The sequence below is a fragment of the Equus quagga genome, chromosome 10, assembly GCF_021613505.1.
Source record: "Equus quagga isolate Etosha38 chromosome 10, UCLA_HA_Equagga_1.0, whole genome shotgun sequence".
NCBI lineage: Eukaryota > Metazoa > Chordata > Mammalia > Perissodactyla > Equidae > Equus > Equus quagga.
Window position 1 is genome coordinate 37,279,827 of NC_060276.1, and position 12,315 is coordinate 37,292,141.

Below are 12,315 nucleotides of genomic sequence, written 5' to 3' on the forward strand. Positions count from 1 at the left end.
ACATTTTCTCCTCTGCAATTTTCAAGGAACTTCTTTCTAATCTATGAGATAATGCTGGTGAATTCTTTTCTTAGTGGTCAATGTGAAACTGAATAGGGAAGCCCCGACAACTAATCCTAGAAAATAATATTGAATCCAATTAATGCCACCTAATCAAGTGTGCATGTGGAATGTAACAAAGAGTAGCTAAAAATAGAGAAATAAAATTTTCTGAAATATGACACAGGTGGTGGTGTAAAACACTTTCAACTGGGTGAGAAATCACACAGCTTATCATTAGTTATGCTTACATGTTAGTACAATTGTAAGTACTCTATACTGGTAATACAGGAACTCTTGCATTTATTTAGCAGTTATCTTGACCTGTTTATTTTGGATGGTTGGTAGGAACACCTTGTTAGAAGAGGGTTGGTCAGAACGGAGGGAGGTGGTGGGAGACTGGTTAGGTCAACTAAATTCCAAATGCCAGTAACGGGTTCCTTAGTAACGACTACTGTACTTATGTTACCAGCCTACTTCTTATTCCCTCTCTTTTCCTCGTCACAAAAGGGTTCAACTACAATCCCGGGCTCTGGCTCCGTCTCTGGCTCCGGCTCCGGCTCTGGCTCCAGATGGATCTCAATCTCAGGCACAGGGACAAGCTCAGGTCCTGCGGTAGCCTCCGGGGCAGGCTCTGGGATAGGCTCAGGCTCAGGGATAGGCTCATGATCCAGCCCCAGGATGGTATCAGGGTCAGTCTCATGGGTGGAAACTGGCAGAGTCGCTTCTAGTTGGACAGCATCTTCATTTGGCATTGTTTCACACTCTGTGCTTTGGTTTATCATTCTCATTGGTCTGCAGGAAGAAGGCCCAGGGAAGAACAAGTTAGGGTTTGACATTTCATGTAGAGCCATAGACTCTGTAGCTTCAGTGATCATAGGTCCCAGTCTGTTCAGGACCTCTGTGATTTCTGATATTCTGACTCACTGTCAGACCGCATGCCTCCATTTTGGGTGCAGAAAGGTTAGGTCTCGACAATATGATAAGAGTTCGAGAGAGACAAACCAGTGTATAAAAGGTGAGAAAACTGATGTCAGGATGAAAGGGTCTAAAGATCTAATAAGGTCTTTGAGGGCCAAATCCATGGCTCTGGCGCATCTCTAACTCCCACTCTATCTAACACAATACTTGGCACCTGATTAGTACCCAATACATGGTTGTGGAAGCATAGAAATGGAGGGATGAACAAATGGATGAGTGTGATATACGTTCAAGAAGAAATAGAGTGGTCAAGAGCATGGGCTCCAGGAAGGGCTGCATTCTGACTTCCGTGGGCCCTAGGTACTTTTGCCTCTCTGGGCACCTCGTTCCATAAAAAATATTAAAAATTCTATTTTATGACTGTGTTGGTAGAAAGACAAGTATATTATTATGATATATTAAAACATTTTCTTAGACCTAAAAGGGTCATCGTGGCAGTTAAATGAGTTGATATACATATAGTGCTTAGAACAGTCTGGCACACAGCGCTCAGTTAATGGTAACCATCATCATTTTATGAAAGCAGTGAGAGTGAGCAGAAAGATACCTTTGATATCTGATGCTAGAAAGGAGTGCTTAGGAAGAGCTGACTGAAAGAGCTATGCCTGAGAAATGGCTGTATTCAAGTGAAGACAAACAAAATAAGGTCTTACTCAAGTTCTGGGTTGGTTTTAGAATTTCTCTTCCTCTCCTTCCCCTTTCCCTTTGCCTTTGCCTTGCTCCTTGTGAAGCACACAATAGAGGTGATAATGGCAGCACCTACAAGGGTACCCACCAAGGCCCCAACAATGATTCCAACTTCTGGATCTGGAGGATACAAGCAACTGGTTAGTAAAGTGGAACATATTGCCTGCCTCATACATGTGTATTTGTGACCAGTGGGGAATATTTGAAGCATTTTTATAGTGGGAGAGTGACTTGTATAGGTTGGGAGCATGGAAACCTCTAAAACTCTGCCAGTGGACTCATATTGGGAGAAGAAAGATGACTGGCTCAATTATGTAGCCTAGCTATTCACATTTACACACATAAAGAAGTTTGCCAACTTGGGGGAGGTGGGGTTGCTTTTGAAATGGGGTTTAGAGAAGTGAGTCTTCAGTGGACATTTGCTTGGTCAGTGAAAGAGATACCTTAGAACTGCAATCTGGACACCAGAGAAACAACCTCTGTTCTAGGCAGGAACATTTTGCCAGGCTTTCCCAGACCATAGGTGAAGTAGATCCCTAAAAACCTTCTCTCCCACAGACTCCGTGCTCACCAAGGAGCCTCATGCATTCTGGCCACTGGAAAGGGATACGCCCACTTCCGTAAACAGGCATCTGGTTTGTTAGATCAGTCTATGGAGAAACTTAATGAGTGCGAGATGATCCAGCTGAGACCAGACCTTCAAGCGCTGAGATATTGTCCCTGAGAGATCATGTCTGGGGTCCAGGTTGGCCCATCCCCACCCACTTCCCCTCACATAAGGATGGATATCTTATATTTTGAGAGTACTTGGATTGCCTGATTATTATTTGAACTTTTTATGATTAAAGGAATACATGTGCGTAATTTAGAAAGTCAAACAGTTTTACTAGACTTCTAATAAAAAAACAGCAGTCCCTTTCCCCGCTCTCCCCCATCTCTGAGTCCCGTTCACTAGAGGCAACCACTCTTAACTCTTGTTTTTTAATCCTCTGGTATTTGCCCCCATGTTTCTATTATACTTGTTCTAATATGTCCTGCCTTTTCCAATTTTCGTCATTTTCCATTGACTTCCTACTCTGGAAGTTGAAGATTTAACTCTTACACCACCCCCTCACACCCCGCCACATTCTCCTAATAAAGTTAGAATGCAAGTCATAGTTAAATCAAAGTTTGCAGTATTATGACGATCTAAATATTGTTCACAGCTGCAGAACGTAGTATATATTATGATTCTTTCTTGGACAGCATTTAAAAATATTCCCCGAGGCTAATAATTGCCTCATTTGGGGATTTTTTTTTTTTTGGATATATTATCACTAATCCCGCAAATGTCCAGCAAAACTGTTAAACTTGTTTCAGTAGATTTAAACACGTCAAATAAACTATTGGTTTCTTATGGGCTTTTTTTTCCCCTGGAGACATCCCTCTGGAGTCCTCCATCCTCCTCCCTCAGCACGAGCTGGTTGCCCTCCTAAGCCCGCTGTTCTGCTGTCATCCTTCAACTTCCTTTCACCTTCATCCCTATTTTACAGATAAAGAAACAGGCTTGGCAAGTTCCTTCAAGATCCAGCTCAAATAGCACTTCATTGGTAAAGCTGGCCTTGGTTCTATAAGCATCATCAATTATTTCTTTGTTGGTGTCCTGTAGACCCTGTGCAGACCTCTATTAGAGCATTTAACACATTTTACTGTTTGTCCCTCTAGCTAAACTGTGAGCTCCTTGAGTGTAAGACATATATCTTATTAATCTCTATATCTCCATCACCTCCGACAGTCCCTGGCATATGGTGGATATTCAATGAATGTTTGAGGAAGGGAAGGAGGGAGGCAGAGAGGACGGAGGAAGCTAAATGCCAAAATCATTGGAAAGAGAATTCAAAGGAAGCAAGGCTCAAGTGCAAATTCTAGGAGTCTCTACATCTGCAGCATGACCGTACTTCCGGAAAAGCAAAAAGGGATTGGGGAAGATTTAGAGAAAAAGGACAGAAATGATCAAAGGACTTGGGGTAGAATGGGACCACAGAAAAGGACAGACCAAAAAGATGGGGTTTCTTTCCTTTGAATAGAAAATAGCTGAAAGAAATATGAGAATGAAGGAGCAACCTGGAGTTGGAAAATGTTTGATTCAGAACAAACAAAAGGAAGAAAGCTCAGCTTCATAGGAGAGCAATGATCCAATGAAACTGGTCCCCCCGGATATGGTATATAATAAAACCACAGATTCAAAGTAAGTTAGAAAAAAATGAATAGATGACATGATCCTAAATGTTACTAAGTGATCCTTGAGAGGTGTGGCAAGATATCCCTTGTGAGATCTTGCCCCTGATTGGCCCAATTTGACAATTCCAGGCCCTCCAGTCTATGCTCAGTAACTAAGCACCTTTGAACCGGAAGGTTGAGATTTAGAAGCATTCTGGCTCTGCTAGTTACTAAATGGATGACCTTGAGCAAGTCACTTACCTCCCTGAGCTTCACTTTCCTTTTCAGTAAAATAAGGCTAACAATATATTCTGCCTCCTAGACAGACAGGGTGGTTTTAGGACTGAGTAAGATAATGCTCACAGCACTCAGCCAAGTGTCTGGCACATCTTTTGTGCTCCACAAATATCAGCTACTGTGACTGTATGTATGAGTGTTATTATTACTACTATTATTAGAGGCAGATCTTAACACATTAGTTAACAACTGGAAAGTTTGTGAGCTCCATGTTTGACATAGATTGCTGCATACAGATGCTGGATTTACCAACAGCATCATAAAGAAAATTCAGCCTGGTACTATCAATGAGGCTGTTGTTTTATTTATTAAATAGTAATACCTACTTCCTAGAGATTTTGTGAAGGTTAAACAAATTAATTTTTTTAAACAATTTAGGGCAATGTGTGGCAAATATTACATATTATGTAAGCATTCGATATTAGAATGGTCATTCATCATATCAACCTATACATAAAGCACAAAAATCTCCAGAGAGACAGGAGGATTAACCAGGAATCCTAATTAATTTACTTGGCTGGCAGGCCAGGATACTTGACTTAAGGAGAAACTGTCTAAGTTGTATGATCAACTCACGTGAAGAAGTTAGATCAATTTCACAGGAACTATTGCCAAGGATGTTGATAGCGGTGCACTGGTAATAACCTTGTTCAAAATTGGTCAGATTTCCAATGACTAAAATTCCAGTGGCTGGGTCTGTCAAAACGAAGAAATAGACTGAAATCTTTTATGTTGGTACAAAACATGTTGATGTAGTAGATCATTCAGTGCCCACCCACCTCCTTACATTGGCTTCCCTTTCTTGAGATGTCCAGGGTCCAACTAGACCCCTTGAGACTGTTCCATAGGTCGCCCATGTGGGACTATGCCTATTCCCTCCATACCCACCACCTCTGAGCCAAAAACAGGCTTGACTTGTAGAAGTCAGGGAGAAGACCAGACCACAATCATCTTGTTGGGAGCTAGACTTCTTTTTTCATCCCCCTCCCAGAAAAATAGAAGATTGAGCTCTAAGGACGAGCAGCCAGCCACACACACATACCGTCAGACCCACACCAGGTCTTGCCAGGGGCTGCTGAGGGATATACTTACTGAAGCTTTCTTTCACTGGGACGATGTCTCTTCCTTCAAGTCTATACCAGTAGTACACAGGGGAAGGCGTTCCAAGCACGGAGAGACAAGAAAGAGATATAGGATGGCCAGTTTCTGGTATTCCCTGGATGCTGCAAAAGGGCTTAGAAGGTTTGACTGTAAGGCAATGACAAAGAGTAAAAAATACTGCATAATGAATGGCAGTCTGTAAGAACTGTAGTCACTTCCTCACTTTCATTTTGTAGAATGTGTGCTTATTCAAAAAAAACCACAAAACTTTAAAAACTTATTTTGACAGTTTTCTGATTGTACCACCAGGTGGGAGTAGAGCACTTCAGGTGCAAGGACCTTCCAGTCACCAGGCTATTGAGATTCTAGTGGCATCTCTTCTGTCTGCCTCCTCCCCAGAGTCATAACCATGAATTTCTGCATTGTCTTAAAATATGCTTTTCATAAAAACAGCCAAATGTAAGCAAACACTAAATGACTAGAAACATAGTTTGTACTTTTCAAGCACAGTTTTAAAGGAAAATAGAACCCTTAAATACTTTGAGATAAACTGTTATTTATTCTTTTAAAAAATTTGTTTTATTCATGCCATATTTTTCTTTTCCTTTACGGGTCATTTTCTGGCATTTATTCTTCTGGGGGTGACACAAAGATTGGAGGGTTGGAATTTGCCTGTCTCCCTCATCAGTAGGGGAAGACCAATTTGAAGAGGGTGTGCTACACCACGCTGAAATCTTTGTTCATCTTTCACTCCACAAGTGTTAATTTGAGTGCCTTCGGTATTCCCAGCACTGCACCAGGCATCAGAAATTGAAAAGTAATTCTGCAGTGGGGTGGGGGAGTGGTGAGAGATGAGGCTAGAGAGCAGCAAAGGCAGTAGCTGGGAGACTTTGCATTTCACGTATTTAATACTGACAGCAGGAGGACATCAGCAGGCATTTAAGTAGGGGAGGGACAATTGTCACTGAAATGTTTGAGATGGATAGCTCTGACACCAGGGGTGCCTGAACCAAGAGAGAGAAGGAGACAGAGTCAAGAGGTATTCAGGAAGTAGAATGGACAGGACTTGGTGACCAAATAGATAAGTAGTTTGTGAAGAGGGTGCGGTCAATGATGACTCCCAGGTTTCTGATTTGGACAGCTAAGTACATAATTTTGCCATCCCCTGAGTTAAAGCACACAGGAGGAGGAGCAGGTTTGCAGGAAGGAGTGAGGAGGAGGATGGGGCGATGATAAGGTCAGTTTGGGACATACTGAGTTTTAGCTGCTTATCAAACATGTCAGTGGAGAAGTCCTGTGGGAAACTGAGAATCTGATCTCCTCATTCATCTTATTGCTCACAGCTTATTCTAACCCTAGTCTTACAGATAATGATCTGGATTTTGATACTTACCAACTCACCTTATCTTAATTTGGATATATAACCCTCCAAAGGCGTAGGTTCTCTAACCTAGGCTGGTTATACCTCAAATACTCTGGACTGCCCAGCCCTCCAGCTCTCACTAGGGAGGCAGAATTTAAGAGCACAAATCTGGATTCACACAGTACTGGCTCTGCAACTTTCCCCTAGATGTGTTTAGGCAAGTCATCTAACGTAACGAACTTCAGTTGACTCATCGGTAAAACGTGAACAAGAGATTATCTGCCTTCCAACTAATCCAAATACATTGAATTTATATAAATAAAATAACGTCTATAGTGCCTTGCACAGGGAATTGCTGTTGGCCACAGGTGGGACTAATTCCTGCTACCACATTTTATAGCTTGCTACTGAAGTTAACCTTCCAGGCTCGTACTCTAAGCCATTGTACACATGAGCGAGAAGACAGATGGATATAGCCGTAGCTCTTTTAAATACTTCATCACCCCTATCTTTTAAACAGGTGTCTTTTAATTAAAAGTATTTTTCTATCTAGCTCTTTATTCTCTCTTCCTTACCATTGATTTCCTCAGATGGCGACAACTCGTCAGATTTGCCTACTCTAAACTAGGCTATTTAACTGGAAGTCCATTGCAACTCTCAGTAGATTTAGATATTGCCTTTTTAAAAACATTGGTAATTTTATAGCCTTAACAGCAGAATAGAGCACTTTTAACAAAAAATTAAATGGGTGTGTTTCATCACAAAGTCGGACACCAGGAGTTGCACTAAGTGATAGACAAAAACCTGGAATGACTTGCATTCATTTCTTGAGCCCAAAATCAAACCCAGATAGGCATTTATTTTTGCTGAACACATTTTTCTCCTTTTATTTTTTAACAAAACACTGAGTGAATCACTTTGAGCCACATCCCAAACCTATATATTTTCTAAAAGTGCTGAATCAGGATTGAATTGACATTTCATCCAGTTACAGCCCCCAGTAGAACTTGGATGTTTCACTGGCAAAGCCACTGATCTACCATTTAGCTTTATTGCTTTCAGCAGAATTGGGGTGGGAGGAAGAGGCTCACCTCAAAAAATAAATGAAAATGCTTCAGTGTGTTCTCAAACCTTCTCTAAATTCATCATTTTCTTTTTATGTGCCAAATTGCAGAAAGAAGATGATGCTCATTTCAAATGCATACAAAATAATTTTTCAAACTTCTACTGGGTATTTTTCAGAGATTCATTTCCAAGGCTGTCATACCTAATGGAAGTCTCAAATAAATGGTTGTCCAAATCAGCTGGGCCTTTGCTCATTGCTGTTTCCTTTACCTAAATCGTGCCCTACCACACCAGCCCCTCTTCTGCCTGACACACTCTTGCACATCCTTCAACATTCAGTGCAAAAGTTACTTTCTCCAGGAAGCCTTCTCCAGTTCCCCCTGCAGAACTTTTAGTCCTTTTCCCTGTGATCTCCCAGCTGTCCTCTCCTACCTCCACTGCAAGCTTTTATGCTATATATCTGCCTCCCTAACTAGACCCTGAACTTTTGGAGGGCTGAGAACCTGTCTTTTACATCTTTCCATCTCCATTGCATAGAACAGTAACTGGACACATGTTCAGAGTTTGTCGATGAATTTATGCAGGAACAAGTGAATGCATGGGATCAATGTCCATCACTGGGTAATGAAATGTCTCTGAAAGAGGCATTGCTAGGAAGAGTGATCTTTAAGGAAATATCAACACCTGTCCCCCCAATTGGCATTCCTTACCCACCTTCCCCCACCATGCCCCACCCCTCCGTCAGGGCAAGCAGAACAGGCAATCATATGTAATGGAATTTGATAACTGCAAACAGCTTCTGCAAGTTTTAGAGAAAATTATCAGTCTCAAAATTTCCAGAAAGCATAAATTTGTAGAACGCCTTTGTTCTTAGCCCAATTAATAAAAATAGAATTTTTGAGAGTTCCAAAACAAACAAGGAAATCCAAAGTCTTACCTTGTCTGGATCCTGGATGCTTAAGGCAAAGTCATGACACAGTAATTGCAGAAAAAAACTGACCCAAAGACTCATAAGTAAGAACCATTCAGAGAGGAAATAACCCTCAACTTCTTATGGAAGTTGATTAGGGATTCTCTGAACTTTAAACTTCAGAATATTAACCTTCTTATCTAACTTTATCTCAGGGCTATTTCCAAGCTTGGAGATAAACAGGCTTGGCTTCTTTAGGTTGTTTCTAGTTAGGACAACCCGGAGCCAGGGAGCATCAGAAAACCGTTAGAGGACTAATCCCTCAAATTCTTTGAACATTGAATCTCCAGTATATCATTTGATGCTCATAAGAAACCTGTAAAGACAGGGCAGGAATTACAACCCCATCTTAAAATGGCCAGAAAAAGGTGGACTGACAGGGCTGAGGCCACTGAGTAGCAGAATAAGAGCTAGAACCTAGGTCTTCTGACTCCCAGCCTGATGTGTTAGCATCTATACCACACCATTTAGTTCTCATGTATATGATGAGTCTTCCAAACTGGAACATCAACTCTCCCAGGAAGGGGCTTATGTAGACTTCTCTTGTCTTTCCCTGTACTCCAATGCCTAGAACATGGCTCAGCAAAATAAAAACATGATTGAGCTACCCTGCTCTTAAAAATCAGCTGTTGGTTGCCTTCTCTCTTTTCTAGGTGGGTAAATGCAGTACAAACCTCACAGTAAATAGCTGGGTCATTTTTGGCATCACCCGGATGGCAAGCTCAGACAACTCTGGACAGTTCTCCTTGGTGTGTACCTTGTTACCAATTGCTACTTTTCCACACTACTCAATTATCAAGTCACTGGTTTGATCTAGTTCCTCCTTTCCTGTGATGAATGTACACAGCTCTAAAAGGAGCAGTGACTAGACCAGCTCCATTTGAGGTTGCTTAGAAGTGGGAGACATGGTATTCAAAAAGATACTGCTAAGACCAATGTCAAAGAGCGTACTGCCTACGTTTTCTTCTAGGAATTTTATGGTTTCAGGTCTTACATTCAAGTCTTTAATCCATTTTGAGTTAATTTTTGTGTATGATGTAAGACAATGGTCTACTTTCATTCTCTGAAGGGAGGGCGAAAGGGGTAAAGGGGCACATATGTATGGGGATGGAGGGAAACTAGACTTTTAGTGGTGAACACGATGCAGTTTATACAGAAGCTGAAATATAATGATATACGCCTGAAATTTACACAACGTTAGAAACCAATGTGACCTCGATGAAATAATTTTTTAAAAAAAGAAGAGAGCCCTTAGATCAACTGGTTAGTTGGTGTGGGTTGACAGCCCCTTCATCCCTTTCTTCAGTGCTTCTGAAGGTATGCAGACAGGACCTGCTGACCCTCTAGAGAGGAGTGAAACTCGCATTGTCCTCTCAGACAGAGATTGGAAGGAGCCCTAGAAATTGCCAAAATTGTGAACTCCCCAAGAGCAGAAACCGTGCCTCCATCAGTGTGAACCTCATGCCTCCTGGCACAAAGTAGACATTCAATAAATACTGCATAAATGCACTACTCCAAATTCATCTGAAGAGCCGATATGACTTGCCTGATGTCACATAATGAATATTTCTATATAAAAAAATTAATTCTCAATGCTTGCTTAACATGTGGTCCTTTCTCCAAATAGCATTAACATTTTTAAAAGGGACTCTTCTGCCTTTATTCAAAAGAATGATTTAATGGTGGGAATTGTGACTGGCTTAAGAGAGGTAATAAGCTGACAGTTGTCTCTCCCAGGTAGGACTGGCTCTAATTGGAGGTTCCCTCTGAAAGAATTGCTAGCGATCATTTAGTGGGACCGTGCATTGTCCCATCTGTTCTCATTCCATCCTTCAGAAACAAGGATCCCTGGAGGTTGGGTCATCTACTGCTATCTGTCATTTTGGCAGCCCTTTTGGTTTGGCAATTGTTTCAACATGTTTTATGAGTGATTTCTCAGTGTTACTATATGGATTGGGTTGGTGGTGTCTCCCTATTTCCCTGGTAATAAAAGGAGCAGGGAGAATATTTACCCCTGAGACTTAATTGTACCCGTAACTCACTGCCCTGGCTCATTCAATGTCCTGAGTTGCTCCAAGAAGAGAAAAGGTAGAAAAAATTGTCCATACCTAACACGCTGACGTTGAGGATGCCTTGATTTGTGCCGACAAAGTCAGGGGGGTTGTTAACATCACAGATGTAGATGCCACTATCTGCTGGTTGCATATGCGAAATAGTGATAGATGCGTTGCCTGGTTCGTTGGACCCTACAATTCGACCTTTAAATTGCCCAATGGCTGCAGCTTGTCCACCTTCAGAATAGTAAATCTAGGACAGAAAAATGACAGAAATGAGAACTGGAGAGTGTTCAGGGCGAGGATAAGCTACCTGGAACCTCCCTTTATCCGGTGGTACCTTCTTTGATCAACAGCAGCATTTTTCCCCGTGGGAAAGGTTTCTCAACTCAGTGGGGCACTTTAGCTTTCTTACAGCTGTGCACAGCCATTACCTCAGTTGTGCTCAAAGCAGCTCTGTGACGTCATCAGGCAGGGAGGTATGCCTATTTTACAGATGGTAGATAGCTGGAGCTGACAGGATTCAACTTCTAAGCTTAGACTAGAGATCAAGATGCTCACCTGATGAATCTATCTGGAGGAAATTCATTGCATAGGACACGCGTGCCTGATTGGAAAACCAAAACTGTAATTTTTTTCCACTTTCTAATCTTTTTTGGATTTGCATTTACTTTACCCAGTGGGACTATATGGAATATCTGATTTCCCTAAAAGTCAGAATATTCATGCTCTTTTTGTACACATGTACGCCTTTGGATAAGCAAACTCGGGTTCATCCTGTTTGTTAGAAGATAACGCTTCAGAGCAGGAAAGCCCCTGAGAAATCGTCTGGTCTCATCCTCTCATAGTGGTAACGTGAGGCTGAAACAAAGTAATCTAGCAAAGGACATAGGAAGCGCTTAGCCAATGGCAGCTACTACCCTTCTCCCTACGTGGCAGGAGGCAGAACTGGAATTACTCTTTCCTTTAGACAAATAAAGGCACTCAAACTGAGAGAGATTAAATGACTCATCCAAAACCACAAGGATTAATTTATTGTTATTATAATTAACTAGACTTAAGGAAGCTCTGGATTCTAATCCCATCTCTGTTAAAGAACATGGATATTTAGATCATAATGAAAACTGTGGGAGCAGCACGGTGTGGTGGAAAGAGGCCCGGTCTACGAGTCAGATGACCTGGGTTTTAGCCACAGCGCAGCCTCTGACTTTGACATAGGGGAGGTGGCCTCTGGTCATGCCTCCATGGCAACTTGCTTTGCGATAGGAAGCAAAGTTATGTAATCTCTCCAACCTTTTGTTTCCACATCTGAATGAGGAACCAGAGCAATGTTCTCCAAAGTATAATATGTATTCCCTGAGTATAGGCACGTTAAGTTGATTTTAGGTGGCACATAAATAAAAACTTAAAAAATTTTAATGTGTATTAGAGACATATCTAGCACATGAAATCTGTGACTTCATGGATATTACTGCTTAGGATGAGACTAAGGTAGATATTTTTAAGATTTTAAGAAACCAAGTCAATATAGAAAACAACATTAAGTAATTAATACTGCT

The 12,315-nt window shown here is 41.5% G+C and overlaps 1 protein-coding gene across 1 annotated transcript in view; it reads right to left on the reverse strand.

Annotated features, from left to right (window-relative positions):
* Positions 1-206: 206 nt before the first annotated feature.
* Positions 207-12,315, reverse strand: part of VSIG1 (V-set and immunoglobulin domain containing 1) — a 29,517-nt gene continuing 17,408 nt past the window's right edge. The window contains exons 4-8 of the mRNA XM_046674061.1: positions 10,811-11,009; positions 5,296-5,451; positions 4,780-4,899; positions 1,674-1,827; positions 207-834 (exon numbers count right to left, since the gene is read on the reverse strand). Of these exons, the coding sequence (XP_046530017.1) occupies positions 513-834; positions 1,674-1,827; positions 4,780-4,899; positions 5,296-5,451; positions 10,811-11,009 (951 nt within the window). The 3' untranslated portion in view covers positions 207-512. The remainder of the gene's footprint in view (positions 835-1,673; positions 1,828-4,779; positions 4,900-5,295; positions 5,452-10,810; positions 11,010-12,315) is intronic.